The sequence below is a fragment of the Phyllopteryx taeniolatus genome, chromosome 15 (genome assembly GCF_024500385.1).
Source record: "Phyllopteryx taeniolatus isolate TA_2022b chromosome 15, UOR_Ptae_1.2, whole genome shotgun sequence".
In the NCBI taxonomy this organism is placed as follows: domain Eukaryota; kingdom Metazoa; phylum Chordata; class Actinopteri; order Syngnathiformes; family Syngnathidae; genus Phyllopteryx; species Phyllopteryx taeniolatus.
Window position 1 is genome coordinate 3,874,040 of NC_084516.1, and position 22,850 is coordinate 3,896,889.

Consider the following 22,850-nt stretch of genomic DNA (forward strand, 5'->3'; position numbering starts at 1 on the left):
GATTGGCTCCAGCACGCCCGCGACCCTTGTGAGGATAAAGCGGTCCAGAAAATGGATGGATGGACGAAGTGTGACAGGGGGGAGGTTGAAATATGATGAGTGTGTAAAGCAGGCAGAGTGTTCTAAAAGTGAAACTGCACCCACTCCCCCTCTCGTCCGTCTCGGAGGCTATAAAAGATCCACGGCCGCCTGCAGAGAGCCCTTCCCCAACTCGAAGAAGACAGAGAGGAGCCATGGCACCAGCAGGGACAAAGAAGGTACAACCACATGCATGCAAGAAGTTCGTACTGTTCAGTATTTGTGACTTACTGTATGACATGGCGGGAAGTGACGAAGAACAAATACTTCGTAACTGTACTTAAGTAGATTTTTCAAGTATCTGTACTTTACGAGAATATCTTTTTTTTTTTTACTTTTACTCGTCACGTTTGAAAATAGATATCGATACTTTTGACTCCTTACGCTGACAAAATATGCTTGTTACTTTTTTCAACTTCCGTGGATAACGACTCAACGTAAAAATAAAAAAAAAAAAGATTTAAATCGAGAGAGGGAAAGTCAACCGTGGTTGAGTTCCTTGTCGATTGAGATGTTGGGATCTTACAAAGCAGGGTTGCAGATAAATATTGTGTACCCTATATGTTCTATATTTGCTCAGATAAATCTAGTATAGACAGGACATTCAGGATATACTGTGTTTATTTGAGGAAATACAGCACACTGTTTCCTGTAGTTCTTCCAAAAATATGGTATACACTGCATTTCCTCAAATAAATACAATATATCCCGTTTCCCCTGTATTTCCTCATATAAAAACTACATATGCAGGACATACATGATATACCATATTTATTGGAGGAAATACAGCAAATGAGGTATTTCCTCCAATAAATATGGTAAATGCCACATTTCCTCAAATAGATACTGTATATGCAGGATATTCAATATGTACCATATTTATTGGAGGAAATACAGTAAATGCTACATTTCCTCCAATAAATACGGTATATGTACTGTATTTCCTCAAATAGACACCATGGCCAAACCAGGTGCCAGGTGAGCAAATCATGTTGGTTAATATTCTACAATAAAGGCCTACATTACAGACTCTGTACTTTTGTGCTTTCCTTAAGTACATGTTTAATCAGTACTTGTCCTAGTCTTTTTCTGGTAGTAGTAACTGCTAGTAGTTTACTAGTCTCTGTAGCTGACTCTGTGACAAACCGTTATCCAGGGCATCCTGGAGCGGCTGGACGCCGGCGAGGTGGTCATCGGTGATGGCGGTTTCGTCTTCGCCCTGGAGAAGCGAGGATACGTCAAGGCGGGGCCGTGGACGCCCGAGGCCGCCGCCGAGTACCCCGACGCGGGTATACTGCTCCTCTGCTCCCCGATGGAAAGCCGTTTGAGCATTTGTTCCTAGTGGACACAGTCGTCTACTCGTGCATGCCTATCGTTCCACTAGTGTGCTGAATCCGAATCTGAATCTGAATAATCTTTATTTTGCCAAGTATGTCAAAAACACACAAGGAATTTGTCTCCGGAAGTTTGAGCCGCTTTAGTACGACAACATTCAATTGACAGATAATACTTTTGTGAAATAAAGACATTGAGAAAAAGAGTCACTGAGCAATAAAAGGTTGCTAGGAATCTGGTAATGCCGGTGAATTATTTTATTTTTTTTGACAATTGTGCAAAAAGATGCAGAGTAAGTAGCAATGAGAGGAGTTTGAATGACTAATAGAGCAACAGTCCGGTGCAATGACCATTGTGCAAAGGGTGCCGAGACTTCAAGAAATGTATGCAGTTTAAAGTGACTAGTAGTGCGATAATCTGCAACAATGTCGATTGTGCAAATGTTGCAGATACTACTCAGTCGATTGTGCAAATAGTGCGTCGCGATGTTTCGTCTTCACTGCTATCTCGTGCGCTTACAGTGCGGCAGCTGCACAGGGAGTTCCTCAGGGCGGGATCCAACGTCATGCAGACTTTTACCTTCTACGCCAGCGACGACAAGCTGGAGAACAGGGGGCACACCCAGCACGTCACTGTGAGTGCTCGCTTTACGGATTCTCTTAGCAATTCTTGGCATGACTGATGTTGATTTGCGGCTTACTTAAATATCACTCATTCACCCTGCATGCATGATAATTGACACCCATTATAGTTGCATTGCAAAGAATTTTTTTTTTTTAACCCAAAACATTCTTCAATGAGCGGATATAAACTACCAATAAGCGTTTTCGGGGTTCGTTTCCCCCCAAAAAAGAAAAATATGAAAAGTAAAATGAAAACAAATGTTCTAAAAATTTGCAGCGTGGGTGTACGTAAGTGATGTATGGATGCGTGTGGGTGTATGCAATTCGGGTGTACACAATGAGGGTATAGGGTATACGCATGCGCAGTATGGATGCCCCCGAGTGTCTGCATCCAAAGCTTGGAAAAAAGTAGCACATACAAAATGTAGCCTGAATTTCTCCATAATGGTTTTGCTCCAACGCGACAAATCTAAATAAAATAGTTGAGCCGCCACATGACCCGCATCTCAATTGGGCCACTGGCTCCACTTACCACCGTCGCTATGTATATATCTGCAGCTGCCGGCCGCCCTCATGCGCGTGCGTGGAGCTCATGTAAAATGAACCCAATCCTGCTGTTTTCTTCCCCGCCTGTAGGGGCAGCAAATCAATGAAGCGGCGTGCGACCTGGCGAGACAGGTGGCGGATGAGGGCGACGCCCTGGTGGCGGGCGGCGTGTCCCAGACGCCCTCGTACCTCAGCTGCAAGAGCCAGGACGACGTCAAGGCCATCTTCAGGAAGCAGTTGGACGTCTTTGTGAGCAAGAACGTGGACTTCTTGATCGCAGAGGTATTGGAATGGACACATCATTAGGTACACCAGATCCAGCAAATGAATGTCTCGCCTCAATAAAAAAAAAAAACTCCACGAGGTACCACTACTTGGCTTTACCGATCCCATGTGGCAGAGAACACATTTAGAAGTGGCATCTGTAAAGCTGATGAGAAAGGGCATGATTATTCTGTAGCAAAACCTCATTATTATTCTTTGTTTAATTTTTAATGAATCACCATTTATTTGTGTAAGAAAACGTCCATAGAATTTTCCCTCACTGATTAAAATTAGTATAAAAAAAATATAAATATTAACATAGATGTGTAAATATTTATTATAATGATTTACTATGAATAATAAATATGTGATTTTTGCAGTACTTTGAGCACGTGGAGGAGGCAGAGTGGGCGGTGCAGGTCCTGAAAAGCACGGGCAAGCCAGTGGCGACCACGCTGTGCATCGGACCCGAAGGCGACCTGAACGGGGTCAGCCCGGGAGAGTGCGCGGTCCGCCTCGTCAAAGCCGGTACGAAAACATTACGCGTGGACAGTTGGACACCTGTGTTTAAACACTGATGGCCCCGGTCACAGGTGCGGACATCGTGGGCGTTAACTGCCACTTTGACCCCACCACCTGCGTGCGCACGGTAGCCATGATGAAGGCGGGCGTGGAAAAGGCCGGCCTGAAGGCGCACTACATGAGCCAGCCGCTCGCCTACCACACGCCCGACTGCAACAGACAGGGATTCATCGACCTGCCAGAGTTCCCCTTCAGTACGTACGACTTCCCCAATTCCTAAAAAAAAAAAAGAAAAGCTTTCCTTCATATTACAAGAATAACGTAGGAATTTTTAGGTAAAAGGGCATAATAGTGCATGAATAAAGGCATATTGATTTTGAGGAAATAGCCGTACTATTGCAGGAATAAAGTGGGGATTTTTAGACTTAAAAGGCATACTATTACAAGAGTCAAGTTGTATGAATCAAGTGGGAATTTAAAAAAAAAAATACAATATTACAAGAAATTTTTTTTAGGGAAACAAGATGTAATATTACCTGAATAAAGTAATTTTTAGGGGGGGAAATGTGCAATATTACAAGAATAACGTTTGACTGTTAAGGGGGAAATGTGTATTATTACGAAAATAAAGCTGGAATTTTTTGGGTGAAAAAAGGCATAATATTACAAAATTAGTCATATTTATTTTCAGGGGGAAATGAATAATATTATGACAATAATGTTGGAATTTATTGTGAAAAAGTGCGTAATATTACAAGAATTTTTTCTTTAAAAAATTAATAATATGACAATGTTGACATTTTTTGTGATAAAAGGAATAATAAGAAATTGAGTTGGCATTTTTTAGAAATAAATCATAATCTTGTAAGAACAAAGTGGGATGTATTTTTAAGAAAAAAAGTGTAATATTACAACAATAAAATAATTATTAGGGGAAAAATAGGAAATTAGGATGCTTAATCTTGCAAGAATGAAGTTAGAATTTGTAATGAAAAAAATGCCTACAATTACAAGAATAAAGTTGTAATTTTTTTAAGAAAGAAGTGGTAATATTGCAAAAATAGAGTGGGATTTATTTTTACAAAAGGGTGTATATTATTGTAAGGGTAAAATCACAAGAATAGAGTATTTATTTTGAGGGGGGGAAAAAAAGGTAATATTACACGATGAAATTTGAAAAATATGTGCAGTATTTGGAGTACCATAACAAAATGTCCCCCGGCAGGTCTGGAGCCGAGGATCCTGACCCGCTGGGACATGCAGAAGTACGCCCGGGAAGCGTACGCCGCCGGCATCCGCTACATCGGCGGCTGCTGCGGCTTCGAGCCCTACCACGTGCGCGCCCTGGCCGAGGAGCTGGCGCCCGAGCGGGGCTTCCTGCCGGCGGGCTCCGACAAGCACGGCCTGTGGGGCAGCGGCCTGGAGATGCACACCAAGCCCTGGTGCAGAGCCAGGTACGATATTACGGCACGGCTCCAGCGACGAGTTCGAAGAAACGTTCGAGTGGCACAACGCTGCACTCCGTAGTGAAACGACACAGTAATCATTCTGATTGGGACAAAAATATCGATATTGCTGCCATACTGGTCGATATACCGGCACCAAATGTCGAAATTGGTACTGTCTGATGTCACACGTGCTCTACTTTCAAAACTACGTACAGTATCTAAATGATACAGTAATGTCTAGAGCGGGGTAAAATGTTGATATCACTGCGTTACTCATTGATCCACCAGATCAGATACTGATACCGTCTCTGTCTGAACGTCACAATATTCTACTTTCAACACTATGTATCTAAAAGATACAGTAATGACTTCATCCAGCTCTTCCGGGGGGATCCCGAGGCGTTCCCTGGCCAGCCTAAGGACGTAGTCTCTCCGCCGTGTCCTGGGTCGTCCCCGGGGTCTCCTCCCGGTGGGGCGTGCCCGGAACACCTGACCAGGGAGGCGTCCGGGAGGCATCCGTATCAGATGCCCCAGCCACCTCATCTGGCTCCTCTCGATGTGGAGGAGCAGCGGATCAGAGTACCCACCCTTTTTGGAGTCCTTAGCGGGGGTGCTGGAGAGCGCTCCCGCTGGGGACTCCATCGTTCTGCTGGAGGACTACACAAGTGGTGGGATTAATAATCAATATCGCTACAATACAGTATCACTTCCAACATTGTTGCACTAGTTACTGAAACAACACACACCAATGATGAAATATGCAAATTGCTGCGATACAGTATCAATACACGAGACTGGTTGACCGGCTGACTGGGTACTAACTTGTATTACCTTGGCTAACTGGCTAACAGTATCTAATACCTTGACTAGTTGACTGACCAGGTACTATTTCTCGTCGTTTACCTGACCAGGTATTTTTTCAGATTTGCGTTGAATGGAATTTTGTAACATCCTGGCTTTGCTTCAGGGCCCGCCGAGACTACTGGGAGAAGCTGAAGCCGGCGTCCGGCCGCCCCCTGTGTCCTTCCATGTCCACGCCAGACGGCTGGGGGGTCACCAAAGGTCACGCCGACCTCATGCAGCAGAAGGAAGCCACCACCAAGGAGCAGCTCCAAGTTCTGTTCAACAAAGCCGACAAAGGCCAGTGAGAACCAATCATTCACGGAGATGTCATTTTCACAACAAAACTATTAAATATATACAAAACCTTCATTTTCATGTCTTCTCATTTCTTCTTAGATTGAATGTTTCTATTGTCCTAATTTAAGGTTGTAACCCTAAATTGGTCTGCTAATGAAAACAATGCTGACATCTAGTGGACATTTCAAACATTGCCTGAATTGTACTACTGTATTTGGAGTTCTTTGGCTAACCGGGTACTTTTTTTTACTACCTTGACTGACCAGGTACTAATATCTAGTACGTTGGCTGCCCTTGTACAGTATCTAGTACCTTGACTGATCGTGTTCAATTTTACTGACATGGTACTATTTTTATTTAAATCTATACCATACCTTGGCTGACCGGATACTATTTTTATTAACTTGACTGTCGAGGTACAATATCTACTACCTTGACTGAGCAGGTACTACTCATCAGGTACTATTTCTGGTGCCTTGGCCGACTGGTTACAATAACTATTACCTAGACTGGGTGGGTGCTTTTTCTTGTATCTTAGAAAACAAAACAAAAAACAAATTCAACTTCTGTTTAGTTCAAAAGTTGCTTTTGGGTGCTGGATAATTTTATGTAGCTGTTACAATATTGTTAGTCAAATTATTTAATAATTATGATATTTGATTATGTTGATCGATGACTCTAAATTGCCCGTAGGTGTGAATGTGTGCGCGAATGGTTGCAATTGGCTGGCGACCAGTTCGGGGTGTACTCCGCCTCTCCAGCACGCCCGCGACCCTTGTGAGGATAAAGCGGTACAGACAATGGATATTTGAACATACGCATTTAAATATTTGTATTGATTTTTAAGTCAAGTTTTTCTTGATGTCATTCCTACCATAGTGTATATCCCCACAAAAGCAAACACATCATGTAGTATGAAAATAGGCATGTACTGTATATCCGAGGTTACACAAATTATATTGCAACGTGTCAATCGATGCAAGTAAAGGAAATCGAAACTTTTCGCAGCCACCTCGTGTTACACAAAGCACCTTGTTTTTCTTGTTTCCGCCAATCGGGTTGCAGTATGAAAGAATGGCTTTGTTTACCATTTATTTCGAACCTCTTGGCTCGCCGTAGAATGTCCTGAGCTCGTAAGCCCCGCCCTCTCCGGCCCGCAGTCACGTCGGCGTGATGGCGTCATGGGTTTTCCCACGTGCAGATGTTTATGCTCCTCGTGTGCGTCCCGGCCAACCAGACAACAAAAGAGATACAAATGGACACGTTTCCTTCAATAAAATATGTATGTATTGAATCGATAATTCAAGAGAAATAACGTGGAACGAGATGACACATTCGAGGATTGTTTCATATGGCCTCTTTTCTTAGCTGAAGCCAACTTGTTCGAAAGTAAATTGGGAATGTACTATTTTCCTTGTGGTTCCTGAATGCGGCAGCCCTCCTCCGGATTTAACATGCACGCGCTCGCCTTGGAAACAAAACGCCTGACCGGATACCATTCTAGTACCTTAGCTTATCAGGTACCGCTTGTCGCACCTTGACCTAGTTCTAGTACCTTACTGACAAGGTACTAATTTCCGTCGACTAATCAGGCACCACTAGCGATTACATATATATATGTACGATTTTCTGGGCGGGTGCCTAAACGCAGTCCTCCCCTGTTTGCCGTGCACGCGCTCGGCTTGTAAACACAAGCTCACACGTGACGGTGCTGAGCCGATACATCGTCGTCGTCGTCGCGGACAACAACAAAAAGAAAAAGAAGGAGAAAAAAAAAAGATTCGGAGGAAGCCAGCGGGCCGAGCGGTGTCATGACAGCCGACTGGATGCGCCTTGTTCGGACCTGCCTTCGTCCCGGGCCGCCGCTAGCTCGCGTGTCCGGCGGACCGAGCCGAGAGCCTTTGTTTCGGCCGCTTGTTTCGTGCTAATCGGCTCGCTAGCGTGTTTCTAATTACACTTCTCCAGCTAGTTAGCATTAGCACTTAGCGTCGACAGCCTTCTACTGCTCCCCATCGCGGTCACCCTCCGCCTGGTGTCTCCCTTCGGCTTCGCCATGGAGGACAACTTGGAGTCCGGCTGGGTGTCCGTCCGGCCCAAAGCGTTCGACGAGAAGGAGCGGCACAAATTCGCTTTCATCGTGGCCTGGAACGACATCGAGGGAAAGTTGGCCATAACCTGCCACAACCGGACCGTGCAGAAGCGGACCACCTACCTCGACCCGCTCCTCGACTGGAGCCCGGTCGCCGACGACGGGCAGCCCGGGGTGGCGTCAAAGCAAGACGGCGGTCGTCTGGCGAAAGTTCCGCCGAAGGGAAAAGTTGAGAGTTGGGATTTAGTGTCGCCCAAGGTGGCCGACGCGGAGTTCGCGGAGCCCGCGGAGGCGCCGCTCTCCCCGGCGGGGGACACCGAGGCAGGCGGCCGCCAGGACTTCAGTTGGGCCGGCCTCTTCTCGTTCCACGAGCTCCGGGCGGCTCACCTCCAGCTGTGCGCAGTCAACGCCGAGCTGGAGCCCTGCCTGCCGGCCTTTCCGGAAGAGCCGTCCGGCGTGTGGTCGGTGCTCTTCGGCGCCTCGGCCGCGCCGTCGCAGCGCGAGACGGAGGCGCTGTGCTACCAGCTGCAGGTGTACCTGGGCCACGCGCTGGACACCTGCGGCTGGAAAATCTTCTCGCGGGTGCTGTTCACCGACAGCGACGACACCGACGAGTACTACGAGAGTCTAAGCGAGCTGCGGAGGAAAGGCTACGACGACGGCCTGGACAGAGCCAAGAGGCGCCTGCAAGAGGTCAGAGCACAACCTCCATTCCTACATACAGCACTTTTCATTCCGCCACCTTGACTCATCAGGTACTAATTGATAGTACCTAGACTGACTCGGTACTATTGGACAAACCGGGTATTATTTCTAGTACCTTGTTTGACAAGAGTACTACTTTCTACGACCAGACAGTCAAGGTACTACAAATCGTACCTGAAAAGTCCAAGTACTAAAAAGCAGTACCCTGTTAATTACTCCCTTGGGATACCGGTTGCAATATTTTGTATTTTGATTGGCTGGGTACTATTTGTAATTCCAAGTACTGGCATTTTGTACCTCGACTGAGCGGGTACTATTTTTAGTTCATCGGCTGACGACTAGTTCTCATTTGTGGAGCAGATTTGTTTCGACTCCACAGTCTCGACTTTGCTGGAGCGCTTCCTGCCCTTAGTCTCCCCTCGGATAAAAGTGGTCTCCTTGCCATTGTGTAGTGTTTTGAAGTGACAGACACGTATTCATCTGTGACGCATATTTTGGGAGGGTGTGAGTGATCCCCACAGCGTTGTGCACTTTTTCCAATTGTTCCTAAATCTCCTCCTCTTCCTTTATCCCATCATTCCATCCTCCCCCGAGCGCCGTCACCTCCCATCTGTTGGCCCCCCCGCCTGTAACCCGACCGGGCTGCCGTTGCAAGGGTGTTACCGGAGACAAAAGACGACAATTAGAGCTCGAGTTACAGCAGCTGCTGACGTATGCAAGCGGCAGCAACAGAACGACTCCCTCGCGATTCGACTCTTTCTGGCAAGAGTTGCCGATGTTCTTGCCGAGGAAATACACCCCGTTGTGGTATTCAGATGGGAGTAGTTTGGGGAGCTTGTTTGTGTCGCTAGCCCAGCCTTCCACCCGCATACACCGTCAAAAAAGGTCGACAGCCCATTTCACTCATTCACCGTCAGCGGCGTTCCCCATATTGGGAGCCGTTCCAGATCATTTTGACTCCCGGATTATTGTGTGCTGTGACAGTTCTGCCAAAAGAAAGACTAGACTCTCTTCCTTCATCAGAAAATAGCAATTTGTTTATAGCATTTTCTGTTCTGTAGTTTTGAGATGTGGAACATGGGTTGGTTTTGCCAAAAACACTTGTTTTTCTGACCGATAAGCGGAGAAAACAAAGTTTTTGTGAAAAAAAACATGTCGAGCGGGACAGTGACTAGACTAGACTTTACACCGATTTTATCGGCCTGATCCGTATCATCGATAATTAGCATTTTATGCTGATCGGCTTTAATGTTATAATTCGCATTGATCGGCTCCGCAAAAGACATTGAGTTCGCGTCGCCATCGTGCACAGTATATTTGAATCCAAAAGCTAGTTTGTTAGCCTTGTCGCGTGTCTTTTGATGTAGTACTGTACATATGTGACGGCCAATAAAGTTATTTAAAAAAAAAACAAAAGGTCAGAGACAGCCAACACGTAATGCCCGGTTCAGACTACAAGACAAATTTGCTCTTTCACGATTGCACTATGTCAGACTACTGCAATAAAATCTTGTATTCCGATACCACCGCATCCCATTTTTTACGATCATCGGGCTTTATCTTGTCAACTCAAATACGACAGGATACACTCGTTACCGTGGCGACGACAAGAAGAGTGGATCGCGCTGACTGTATTATAAGGACAAAATGGGGGAAAACGTGTTGGTGGTCACCGGTGCGCAGGACAGGAGAGGACGTTCGTTTAAGGCTTGCTTGAGGTGTGTTCGCGTACTTTTAATACGATACGGCTCGCAAGCAGGCAACAAAAACGTTATGTAGCCTAGCAAGCGAGTGGTAGTACGAACGGTTGGAGGTAAACATGCCGCCGTTCTGTCGAATCATGCTGTAAAGTTTCGATGTGGGTGAAGTCATTAAATTACAATAAATTTAATTACAGTAAGTTAGCACCCATTATTTCTGTCACGTTGTAATGTTGGTTTGACCTGACTTATTAGAATACACGATATGACGAGAGCAGTGATTTCCAACCATTATGCAGCCAAGGAACATATTTTACAATAGAAAAATCTCACGGCGCACCAACAAACAAAAATGTCACAAAAAGTGGATACATTAATTACTGTATGTACTTCCTGCCATCTAATAGAAGACCATTCATTTGTTCTGTCTGTCACTATGCCTCAGTGGCATAAATAGAGGAACAAAGATACATTATTGTAAATATACTTTTTTGGGCAATTAAGTACACAAGTATATACAGTAAATGAACAGGTCATTTAAATAAGACACAGTCCTCCATCTTGTGATCGTATCGGTGATCGGTTATCGTTTATCGTTTTTTAAACTTGCTGATCGGCCCCAAAACTGCTGATTGTGTAAAGAAAGCCTAGTCTTGACGTGTCTCTTCGTCGATGGCAGTAAATGTCTTTTTTTTGTTTTGTTTTTTGGTAACAAGTTAGCTTCTAGAGCGGAAACATATTTTTATTTTACTGTAATCTTTAGAAAAACTTCATCTTTTAGATAAAAGTAATATTTTGGAAGGGAACTATCATTTTCTAGCTTACTATATTTTTTTACATGAGTTTTTCTTGATTAGAAGCGAAACTAACTTTTATTGTAGTGTACTTTTTACACATTTCATTGCTCATGTTTAGTAGTAAGTACACATTTATTGGAGTAACATTTTTATTTAGACAAAAAGTTTTGCTGTAATTAAATAAAATCTAGTTAAAAGTACATTTTTACATCCAAACTATTGTTTTTATTTTGCTGTGGGGAAAAAAACAAAAAAAAATAAATTAAGTTATATTTTAGTACGGAATAAAGTTTTAGTTTCTTTTTTACTGTAATTACAAACAATATTTTGTAGTTAAATTGAATTTTGTAAAGGAAGTGCCTTTCTTTTAAATTCTTTTTTTTTAAAAATTGATTTAGTTTTTATTTTGCTCTGCATTTAAGAAAACGTCAATTGTTAAAAAGTTAAAAGTTGCATTTTGGAGCAGTGCCTTGTTTAAAAATCTTAATAGGTTCTTGTTTTTGTTTTTATTTTGCTTCGAATTTAGAAAAACATAATTGTTAAAAGCTACATTATAGAGTGGAAATAAGTTTTTATTTTACTGTAATTAAAAACTACATTTTACTGTTAAAAGTTGAATTTCATACAGCGAGTGCCTTTTATTCATAAAAAAATATATATTTTTCATTAATTATTTTTTAAATAAGCGTGTAAAAATGTTTCTGGCAAATACATTTGAAAGAGAAATATTATTTGGTGAAAAAAAATCTCACAGGACAGTCAATGTATAATTATTATGTCATGTTATTATACTCCAACTTTTGTGACTTTGTGAATCATGGTGTTGATTTCTATTGAAGGATATCGCGGATATAAAAGGCTTTCATTTCCTCTTCTTGTTGTCGTTGTAACTAAGACCTGCCCATTGACTCAAGCACCTGCCGAAATAACGAATATATCTGCCAAAATAAGCACTTAGGAGGGTGTTACTTGCACTTCCTTATGATGTCATAGACAGAATGAGTTATTTTCCGATAGCGCTCCACCCTTCCCATTAACAAATATTTGGAGAAGTGTGCCAGCGAGTCCGGCGTCAACAAACTTTGGCGTCGGCTTCCAATCTCAGCGACGCCACTTGAAATCTCCGACGCATTTGTTCGCGGTGATCACCGCGTGACAGGCAGACACTTGACGCACGTCAGGCGAGACTCAGACCAGATATTGACTGCTGAGCTCGAGGCCGACGGTGGAGCTTGCGGTGAGCAAGTCTGCGTGGCAAATAGCAAACGTCTTTGAGATTTACAAAAACATCTACTTCAGCGTTATTAAGGACTTAATTGTCTGTTTACGATAACGCGTATGTTAAGTTCGCCGAAGACTTGTCTGTTTGTCTTTGGTGTTTACGAAAGCACGTTAGGTTTATTAAATGCTAAATTGTATTTGTTTACAAAAACGGTGGACGCTTGGTTGAACAAACACTGAATTGTCTTTGATTTTTGCATAAATGCATTAGGTTAATTGAAAAGTAAATTCTTTGGTGTTTACAAAAATATGCACATCCGAATTAGGAAATTGCCTCCGATTTTTACAAAAATGTTTAATTTTCAGAAGTCATTGAAGACGAAAGCACGAGCGTCAGCGTATTTGAAGACTAAATTGTACTCAAGTGTTTTCAAATACGTTAATTGAAAACTAAATTGCCTTTATTTACGAAAATGTGTTTGGTTAATTGAACCCTAATCCAGTCTTTTGTGTTTATGAAAACACATTTGTTTAAATATTAGATTGTCTGTTTTCCAAAAATGTATATATTAGGTTTAGTGAGCACTAAATTGTCTTTGATTCATATGAAAACATGTTAGGGTCATTGAAAACTAAAGTGTATTTGATGTTTATTAAAAAAATAATACATTAGGGTAATTGAGGACTAAATTCTCTTTGGCGTCTACAAAAAGATGAACTTTTGGGTTAGGAAATTGTCTTAAATATTGACAACAATAACTACAACTTGGGGTTTACTAAAACTAAATTGTCTAAGATTTTTATGAAAGTATGTACGTTAAGATCACCAAAGACTTAAATTGTCTTTTATTTGTTTAAATTTTTCTTAAACAAACATGTCCATTCTCTGCCTTGTTGAGCAAGGAAACTTCCAGTTTGTGGCTCGGGGGCGGAAACGTTAGTACCGCCGTCAATTCTGCCTAGCAACAAGCAGCAAACCTGCCCGGTGACACATTGTCTTCAGGCTCAGCTGTTTTGTCAACCAGAGCCGACCTGGCAAACGGGCCGTGTCTTTTCCGGAGAGCAGAAAAAAAAGCGCTCTGGCGGGACGGAGCGGCTGCTCCGGTTCTGAGCAAACTGGTAGAGTGGCTCGTTGATGACTGGTTTGCTGCTGCTGCTGGCGTAACGTGGTCCTGTAATTACACGCAGAGCCCTCGCTGCTAAATTCGGCACGTGAGAGCTCCTTGGAAGCTTGGAACGCACACAAAATGGGCCGAGGCTTGGACTCCATTTTGTTTTTCTTGGCTTCCACCCATTGGACAAGTTAATAAAAAGGGAAAATGTACAGTGCCATGAAAAGGTACTGGCCCCCTTCTCAAATTCTTATATTTGTGCATAGTTTCCCCACTTTCATCTTTAAAATCATCAAACAAATGTAAATAGCAGACAAATATAACCCAAGTGAATTTAAAATTATGTTTTTAAATGCTGAAAAAAATAACTATTCTAAGTTACCTGGCCCTGTGTGGAAAAAGTTATGGCCCGCTTGTTAAATTATGACTGAATTGTGGCTAATCACAAATTTTGGCTAATTTTCACTGATCACTGTATTAGCGGGGTCTACTTAGGAAATAGTTGTCGGATAGCGACGTTTGCTTTCGACACAAAGTGAGAGTCCTCATCCCGTCTGTCCAGCACTCCCTGTACACACACGGCGAGTGGTTGCCATGGTGACGCCGCAGGCCCGTAAACAGTAGGATCAGTGTTACCTCGCCTGAATGCTTCACTGTTTGAGGCCCTCGGCCCGGCCTGCTGCTCATGAAAGCGCCTCTCTTCCATGTTTATAATATATGCCCTTTTAAAAAAAATTAAAAAAATAAATACTTTGATTACAACTATAACACGCACAAACTGGTTGAATTTGAAAAGTCCCTCCAATCCCAATCATAAATCCAACCCTCCCTAATCTGGGATTAAAGGGAATCTGTGGCCAAAGCTCTACAGATCAACACTGTAGTGTAGTAGTAGTAGTGTCAATAGATGCCTCGCTGGAAATAGACAAGGAGAGGCACAAGTCTTCGTTTTGTACAGTATTTGTTGTCATTTAACACGACACTTGCTCAGATCGCAAAAAAAGTAAAATTAAAGTCGAAAATTTAACGTTAAACCAAAATCTGATGTAATAGTAAAAATGATGGTAAAAAAGAATTAAAAACAAACTTTAAAAAAAAAAAAAGAACAATTTGTGGATAGGAATTTCGGAAGATATCAGTTGAGTCACCTACAATCATATTGAAGCGGCATTTCTTAAGATGTTGCATTTCTCCGGCAGGTGCTGGACAAGCACCGGGGCCTGGACAGCATGGTGGAGCTGCTGCAGGTCTACGGTGAGGAGGACGAGGCGTACGGCCAGATGCTGGAGGCCGCCACGCAGCTCTACCACTACCTGCTGCAGCCTTTCAGGGACATGAGGGAGATGGCTATGCTCAGACGCCAGCAGATTAAGGTGAAACACACACACACACATATATCCGGATCCCAGGGCCATCTGTTTTAGGGCTTAGTCGCAGCTACGACTAACTAGTCTGTCCCTGAGTAAAACCTCAAAGCAAAACTACCCACATAGTTTTTTTTGTTGTTGTTGTTGTTTTTTGTTTTACACAGTTGCCAAACGGATGTCATCTGCAGTTTCATTGTTAAGATTATGGCCATATAAAGACAATGAAATTAAATTTAACTAAGAAAAAAACATTTTCGGGTACCATTTTAACATTTTAAATTTTTTTGCTGTTTTTTTTTTTAACCTGGTCCATCTGTCACTTTTAAAATGTAGCCTGGACAAGTGACAACAACAGAGGCAAAAGGCACAGCACATCATAAATTAGACATGACCACGGGAGATCCTGTGACTAGTCTGTCGTGGGCGTGGTTGTCACAGCGACGGGTATAGTCTCTTCCAGGGTTTTTCCTGGCTCAAATTGAGGCAGGTTGTACGATTCTGACCGTGTGCCATTCACGGGCTCCTAACGTGCATTTGATCGCTTAATGAACATCAATAGATTTTTCCTTAATCGTACAGGAACACTCTTCGATATGAATCTATATATAACAAGAGTGCACGTGTGTACAGTTAAAAACAAGTTCATGGACTTAAGCGTGGCTAAATGTAGCCCTGTTAATTGGTAGATAGAACATTGTACCATGTGCGGTGGGAGTATTACTTTTGTCCACTTGGGGGCGCCAGCCTCACATTTGCACACCTGGCCTGGTGAGCGACATGGGTGTCAGTGAATGAGATTTTAGAGTTGGCTGGCTGTTAACTAGCTTCTGTCTATTGAGTGACTCGGAAGGTAATGTTTTAGCATTCTTCATGTTCCAAGTTTAAAAAGAAGTGAATTGTAACACAATTAAACTTCAACTTTGACAACAAATCATAACACACTTACTTCTTCTCTTTTGGAATAAGCGTGATGAACAAAACCAAGGAAAAAGTAAAGCGCTCTTGGAATGACTCCTCGAGTAAACCTGCTGTTTTTCAAATTTTGGATGGCTGCTTATCTCAGCCTTGCGGACGGAGTCAACTAAGCAAAAATAACCAAGCCCACGTCTCCTTGCGCTAGATAAGCGAGACGGCATGTTGGTGATAGCGGCGGTGTTCTAGCGCGGGAACAAGCAGTCTTACTTTTCCTCGCTAGCTGCTTAAAAGCCAAAGTGCGATGGCTGTGGGAGGGGAAAAAATGTGGACGTAAAAAGCTAGGTGTTATTTTTAGCAATGTGAGTGGCTTCTTCCTGTTTGCTAACGGCAGAATGCTCAAAGCTAGGATGTGAAGACGTCCAGCGTCCGCGTCTGATGAATGAGTTCCTGGCCCAAACTCTGCCGCAAATAGCGAAAATCTGCAAGTAACTGACACCGCCTTAAAAGGGTTTTTAATTGCCTATAGATGCCACAAGATGGCAGCTAAGCCCTTTTTTGCTATCAGACAAATTTACAGATAAATACTGCACAACACAGAATTAACTCATTCACTGCCAGCCTTCCCAGTTAACATGGATATGTGACTTCTAAAGTCGTCAATGGCAGTGAATCTGTTAAGTAAAAACACTTTATTATGAGATATTACACAGTGAGTTGGCACGTTAACATGCGAGGAAGGGAATGGGACTCATTTAGCCCAAGAAGCCTCTCTAACATGATAACCAGCGAGTTCTTGTAATGTGCCCAAAGGTGCGTAGACACTTAATGGCTGGGACCTGGCTAAAGACTGCTAGCTACGCCGCGGGGGGCGGGGGGGTCTGCTTTGCGCTTCGCTGCGAGGATTAAGGTTTTGTTTTTTTACTTGTCTCTTTGTTTGTGTGTCCACTTATGTTAAGCGTTTTCGGGTGTCGAGTAAGCACCATATAGGTTTTATTATTGTTACAGAGTAGATTTTAGTAAAATGAGCAAAAGTTGTTTTGAATAAATGTCACTGTCATTTCCTTTTTCTATAAGCAAAGAGGGTAAAATTGAAATAAAATCTAAAAGTGGATTATTCATTTAAAAAAAATCTGCGATTTGAAGGCCATGTCGCCCAGCCCACATCACAGCTACAGCTTTGTGTTCTCGTAGTTTAGAAGTTGTACACGTTTCTGGTCAATGATGTAATCTCCGCTACCATGTCTCCCCCCTCCTAGCTTGTTCATAACGCCACGCTACTTTTGTGCCTCACATGCACACGCACTCACTGGCTACGCCAGACTTGCACACACAGGCACATCTGCTTTACATTTAGGCACTGGCCGGGAGTTCATCTGTGGACATTTTCTTCTTGTAACGCGTGTCAGGCGAGGGTGAGGCGTTGTGGGGGAGGGGGATGGTGGTCTATGGGAAGACGTTTGAGCATTTATTCCTTATCCTTGAGGTCCATGTACAGGCATGCTCTTTTTCCTCACTAGGAGGACATTTTTGGCATACTAGTAGGACAAATACATGTTACTAGTGAGGCAAAATTCTGTACTCATTGACAGCTGCCTGCTGTTTTTACAGTCCACACATGCAACCTCTGCCTCACATTTGGCGCCATCTACTGTCCGCTGTGTACATTACACCTGGCTGACTCCTACCTGGCCAATTTCCCCTCAGATCTCGTTGGAGACGGAGCGCCTGGGCCCTCGCCGTGTGGACGGCCTGAGGAGGGAGGACGAGGAGTGGCAGAAGAAAGCGCATGCCGCCGTCCTCGCCATCCAGGACCTGACTGTCAAGTTTTTCGAAACCACCAATCGGGCGCAGAAAGGTAAAACCACTTTGGGGAACGGTGTGTCCCGCTGTGAACCACTGCTGTACTTGCACTTTAAAACTTTTCTCACGTGTGCGCATTTCAGCACTGTACGAGCGTATGCGCGCCGACCAGAGGCGACTGGGCAAGTCGGCGTGGGCTGCGGCAGTGGAGCGCATGGAGCGGCTGCAATACTCGGTCTCCAAAGAAACGCTGCAGCTGATGCGGGCCAAGGAAATCTGCCTCGAGCAGAGGAAGCACGGCCTTAAGGAGGAGGTACAGTATCTGTGTGTGTGTCTAGTTGTGTCACACCAAAACACGCAGAAATACAAATACAAAGCCCCATTTTTCAGCTCAACACATGCATTGTACAGTGAACCCCCGCTACATCTCGCTTTTTTCATCAGTAAGTCTTTCATGGGCTTTACAATCGGTATCAGACTCACTTCCGCTACGAACGAGTTGGCGCTAAGTTGAATAGACTCGCTGATACGCCGGGGAAAAAATGAATCCCGAATCATCATGTTCTCATTCAAATCAAAATGAATCAAAGAATAACATGACATGACTGACTAGCGTTGAAATGCTGCCTAGCATTTCCCCCGGAATAAACGAGGTTAACTGTATATATTTCACTGTATTTCCATAGCCAGCAAATTCCGAACCGCTACCCACTGAAGAAGGGTATTGTGAAAGGGTCTTATATAATCGCAGGAGCCTCACCAGTGTTCTTTTCCCCCCACACAGATGCGAAGCCTGCAGGGTGGCGAGGACGCCATGCTGCACCTGGACCAGCTGGAGGCGCTGTACTATGAACTTCAGCTGCAGCTGTACGACATCCAGGCCGAGGTGTTGCGCTGCGAAGAGCTGCTGCTCACCGCGCAACTGCAGAGTCTCCGCAGACAGATCACAGGTGAGACGACGACTCGTCGCCGCCTAGAAGCATCGGATCCTCCCACCTGTGTGGACCCAATCCTTATGTCCAAGCGTTTCTGACAAGTAAAAACTGATTGTCTTTGCGTCTGTGTTGGCTAAATTCCGGGGTCCTTGTATACTTCTGCAAAATTTGTCCTTGCGTCTATGCCCCCAGAATCTTCGCATCCTTGCACCTGTGTCGACGTCACCTGTATGTCCGAGCATTTCTGTCAGCTAAAATCAACGGTCCAAATTTCTGCCTTTGCATCCTTCTTGAAGGAATCCTTGTGTCCTTCGTCTATGCGGTTGCATGCTTGCGTCTCTGTTCTTCGAATCAATACACGCGTGCACCTGTGCCGATGTAATCCTTGCGTCCAAGCGTTTCTGTCAACAAACCAAGTTGAACAATTGTCTTTGAATCCATGTCAACAATTCTTTGTCCTTGCGTCTCTGCTTCCATAAACATCATATCCTTGCGCTTGTGTCGACACAATTCTTGTGTCCGAGTGTTTCTGTCAACTAAAACTAATTGCCTTTATGTTTTGGCCGAATTTGTCTTTGCGTCCAATGTCTAAGTATTCCTCGCATCCTTATTTTCATGGACACTAAACGCTTGCGGTGTCCACGGGACCCTTGTAGCCTTGCGCCTGGCCAAATTTGTCTTTGCGACCATGTGTCACGATTCCTTGCGCCTTTGTCCACTAAACGCTTGCGTTCTTGCGCTTGTCTCCACTGAATCCTCGGGTCCAAAACTCTGCACTTGTCAAAAATCCGACAGACCTTTTTGTTTTCCCTCCAGAGAGGCAGGATGAGGTGGTGTACTACGATGCCTTCGAGAGCCCCGACGCCATGAAGGGGGCGGAGGACCCGGCCGGGCCCCCGCCTCTGCCGCCACTACGGGACGAGGAAGAACTGGGCCTCCTGCGGCAGAGGACTCGGCAGCTGGAAGCCCGCAGGGGACGCATCAACACCAAGAAAGTCTACCTCAAAAACAAGAAGGTGACCTGGCCACTAATTATGGTTAATTGGCGTTAGTATTAAGAGGGTGTTCTTTGGAAAATTTCTCCCTGGACCCAAAAATAAGAAAGAAATAAAGATGATTCTGATTCTGAAAAGTTTGAAAAGCACTGGCTTATCGAAATGGTTTTATTCCTCCCGGAACAGGAAATTTGTGTCTCCAATCACAAGCAGAAGATTGCAGAGCGTCAGGGCGTCCTCACCTCATCCCTGCAGGTATGACTGACAGACCTGAGCTTCCTGATGAACTGGTAGCTTGTAGCCTGTTGTGATGGTTGGTGCTTTGCGCTGCAGGTGCGGGAAACAGAGGAAGAGGAAGCAGAGCGAAATGCACGAGTGAGTCTGGAGAGGCAAAGAACTCTGGACCGACTTCGCAGCCTCAATCAGGTAAAGAGTTTCCATTGCTTGTGTTTGTACCCGTCCGTGTACACGGAACCCACATGTCGTTGCATCCGAATGTCTGCACCTTTGTCAACTTGAAAAAAATTCTACCCGTCATCCGTCCCCTCTATCATCTCCACCCGTTTCGACTTGTCCCCCCTGCCCTTGTGTCAAAGGCTCACTTGTGTTCTTGCGCCTGTGTCAAATCCTTTTGAGTTCTTACATCTGTGTTAAATGCTTGGTCTCCCTGCGCCAAAACATTTCTTGTGTTGCTGGGCATGTGTTAAATCCTCCGTGTTCTTGCGCCTGTGTCAAAATGCTTCCTTGAGCTTTTGCTCCTGTGTCCACTCAGCGTTATCCGGGTCACGTGACCCTGAAGTCCAGTCGTCTCAGGCTGGTTCAGACGCGGCGGCGAGCGGGTCAGCCTCCCTGCACACAGGCGGCCGGCGTCCAGACTGACTGCGTCATCTCGGACATGCCGAAACTCTCGGTGCCTCCTCCAGGAGATGCCTACGAGTCCTTACCCGCCACCCAGCTGCACAACCTGGACTCGTCTTCGCCGTTCCTCTCCCTGCCGACGTCCGTTCTCACCCTGGAAGGAGCCCCTCCACCGCCTCCACCTCCTCTCCCCCCTCCTCCACCGCCCGTATCCGTTGAGCCACGCCTGGAGTTGCCGCGCGAGTCGGTGCCCGCCACGCTCCCCCTGGCTCCGTTCTCGCCACGCTTCTTCGACAGCAGCCAGCTGTTGACGGCCAGGAAGAAGCTGAGGAAAACGTCGGCTGAGGACGCCACCCAGTGGAGGAGAGGTGAGAGACGCCATCAACTCATCCCTCCATTCATTCATTCATCCATAGCACTGTTGCAGTCATACCTTGACTTCTGAATTCACTTTTGTTATGTGATCGAGCTCGTAATGGGTGAACTGAAAGGCTATGAATACGATCAAACCTCCCTCAAACCTCACATTATTCTTTGTTTCTACATGTTTATATTCTACGTTTTGGGATAAATATAATTGTTATTACACTATTTGCAACTAATGCAACAAATATTCCCAGACTGTTGAAAAAGTGGTAATGTGTTAAATAACGGCTGTGGTCGGAAGCTGTCAAACCCGTTTTAGAAGCCGCAAAACCCATTTTTGTTCCCACAGCGAGTTCCCCGATGGACGAGGTCCTGGCGTCCCTGAAGCGCGGCAGCTTCCACCTGCGCAAAGCCGAACTGCGCGTCCTGGGCCCCGACCCGGACGACGACAGCGAGAATATCCTGGCGCAGATCCGGCAGGGCGTGCGTCTACGGCAGGTGCGCGCCCCGCCCGAGCGCCCGGGCCGCACCGACCGCTTCGCACACTCGGCCGACGCTCTGACGCGCAGCATCCACGAGGCCCTGCGCAGGATCAAGGAGGCGTCACCCGAGTCAGAGTCAGAGGACGAGGGCCTGCCCTGCGCCGACTGGGAGAACTAAAACGCTGTGCCAGCCGTGCGGCATTTTTAGTGCAATTTGAACAAAAACTAACTTTTTTTTGTATTCCAAGTGGGTTTTGTACAAGTGGACCACTACACGCGTTTACCATCCTGTACCATTGTACTGTTCCTTTAAAGAGGTCCACATGGAAATGTACATCACACATGTAGGGCCTGACCGATTAATAATACAATATTAGCCCTTTTTTAACAGCCCACGTCCCACCCCCACATTACAGCAAGACAAAGAGTCATGAAGTATTTTAAAAAATAAGATCAGCCAAAAAAAAGTCCTATTTGTCCTCTCTTTTGTAAATTATTGTCAAATGTTCTGCCTGTAATTCATATCTTTATTGTTGTACGCGTTAAAGGACCCTGCAAAAAGAACTTTTATTCATTATATATTTTTATAATTAATCGGTTATCGGAATCGGCCTAAAAAAATATATATTGGCATCGGTTGGGCCCTACTCCTAAGTATTCCCAGGTTTTTGTTTGTTTGTTCTTTAAATGTTTGTTTTTTTTATTCCACCATCTTATACGAGCAAATTCCAAATGTTTCTTTCTGATTCTAGCTTTTGTCTTGTGTGGGCTAAATGGCAACTGGGAGTGCAGTGTTCAGAGAGGCAGAGCGCGCTCCATTTGCTCTGAATTTACCAACGAGCATGTTGGCAATTGGCAGGGCTATGTCAGTGTCTAAGTTCTGCCTGTGAACATCTCATCCTGCCAGACGCTCCGGCCGCTCTGTCTGTCTCCAGCACTCTCAGTGTGAGACGCTCTGAATAACCAAACGGCACACTCCAACAACACTCGGTGTTTCCGAATGTTCCGGAGTGTGGAGAGTGCGTTTGGAGTGATTTTCCGGACGTATCCCATGTGTGAGTCTTGGGACTCACACTTGGCCATTGCAAGGCAAACAATACATGAGATTGGAAGCTCTGTGATTTGTGGGGCCATTAAAAGTAACAAATATGTGACAGTGGGGCTCAGTTATCAGCCATTTTCAATGTTTTGCAAGTTCTGGAGATATATTTCATTGGGCGTTTTAAAGCAACAATACGTGAGTTCTAGAGGTCAGTTTGACAGCCATTTAAAGCAACTGTATTCAAGTCCTGGGACTTGCCATTTTAAAGCAATGATACACAAGTTCTGGAGCTCATTTTAATCAGCTATTTTAAAACAAGGATGCACAAGTTTTGGCGCTCAGTTTTATCGTCTGTTTAAAGTCAGGACACAAAATTGCTGGAGTTGAGTTTTATCAGCCATTTAAAGCAAGGATATGCAAGATCTGCAGCTCATTTTAATCAGCCTTTTTTAAAAAAGTTTCGGAGCTCATATATTGCAATTATATTATCGCAACAATATGCAGGTTTTG

The 22,850-nt window shown here is 44.6% G+C and overlaps 2 protein-coding genes and 1 long non-coding RNA gene across 4 annotated transcripts; 2 read left to right on the top strand and 1 right to left on the bottom strand.

Annotated features, from left to right (window-relative positions):
- Nucleotides 1–150: 150 nt before the first annotated feature.
- bhmt (betaine-homocysteine methyltransferase) lies at nt 151–6,028 on the top strand. Its single transcript, XM_061799007.1, has 8 exons — nt 151–257; nt 1,235–1,367; nt 1,935–2,047; nt 2,673–2,864; nt 3,227–3,374; nt 3,440–3,622; nt 4,594–4,822; nt 5,784–6,028. Exons 1-8 carry the CDS (start codon nt 234–236, stop codon nt 5,962–5,964), a joined length of 1,203 nt encoding a protein of 400 aa, XP_061654991.1. The 5' UTR covers nt 151–233; the 3' UTR covers nt 5,965–6,028.
- Nucleotides 3,415–8,314, bottom strand: LOC133489845 (uncharacterized). 2 transcript variants are annotated; one of them, XR_009792012.1, is made up of 6 exons: nt 8,169–8,314; nt 7,045–8,098; nt 5,720–5,934; nt 5,177–5,473; nt 4,571–4,882; nt 3,415–3,644 (listed from the first exon to the last, which is right to left on the bottom strand). It is a non-coding gene; the product is annotated as an uncharacterized LOC133489845 (long non-coding RNA). The 2 variants fall into 2 exon arrangements; XR_009792011.1 differs by having other exon boundaries at nt 4,571–5,473.
- jmy (junction mediating and regulatory protein, p53 cofactor) lies at nt 8,010–22,450 on the top strand. Its single transcript, XM_061799004.1, has 10 exons — nt 8,010–8,738; nt 14,780–14,953; nt 17,567–17,717; nt 17,806–17,975; nt 18,447–18,612; nt 19,414–19,613; nt 19,779–19,847; nt 19,926–20,018; nt 20,365–20,818; nt 21,166–22,450. Exons 1-10 carry the CDS (start codon nt 8,010–8,012, stop codon nt 21,474–21,476), a joined length of 2,517 nt encoding a protein of 838 aa, XP_061654988.1. The 3' UTR covers nt 21,477–22,450.
- The last annotated feature ends 400 nt before the right edge of the window (nt 22,451–22,850 follow it).

What these genes read in the sequence shown, in the direction of transcription:
- jmy (XM_061799004.1), top strand. Translation starts at nt 8,010, where the DNA reads ATGGAGGACAACTTGGAGTCCGGCTGGGTGTCCGTCCGGCCCAAAGCG. An exon ending in TCCTCACCTCATCCCTGCAG is followed by an intron (nt 19,848 to 19,925) that starts GTATGACTGACA and finishes TTTGCGCTGCAG; the next exon opens with GTGCGGGAAACAGAGGAAGA. An exon ending in GACTTCGCAGCCTCAATCAG is followed by an intron (nt 20,019 to 20,364) that starts GTAAAGAGTTTC and finishes GTGTCCACTCAG; the next exon opens with CGTTATCCGGGTCACGTGAC.
- bhmt (XM_061799007.1), top strand. Translation starts at nt 234, where the DNA reads ATGGCACCAGCAGGGACAAAGAAG. An exon ending in CACCAGCAGGGACAAAGAAG is followed by an intron (nt 258 to 1,234) that starts GTACAACCACAT and finishes ACCGTTATCCAG; the next exon opens with GGCATCCTGGAGCGGCTGGA. An exon ending in TGGACTTCTTGATCGCAGAG is followed by an intron (nt 2,865 to 3,226) that starts GTATTGGAATGG and finishes TGATTTTTGCAG; the next exon opens with TACTTTGAGCACGTGGAGGA.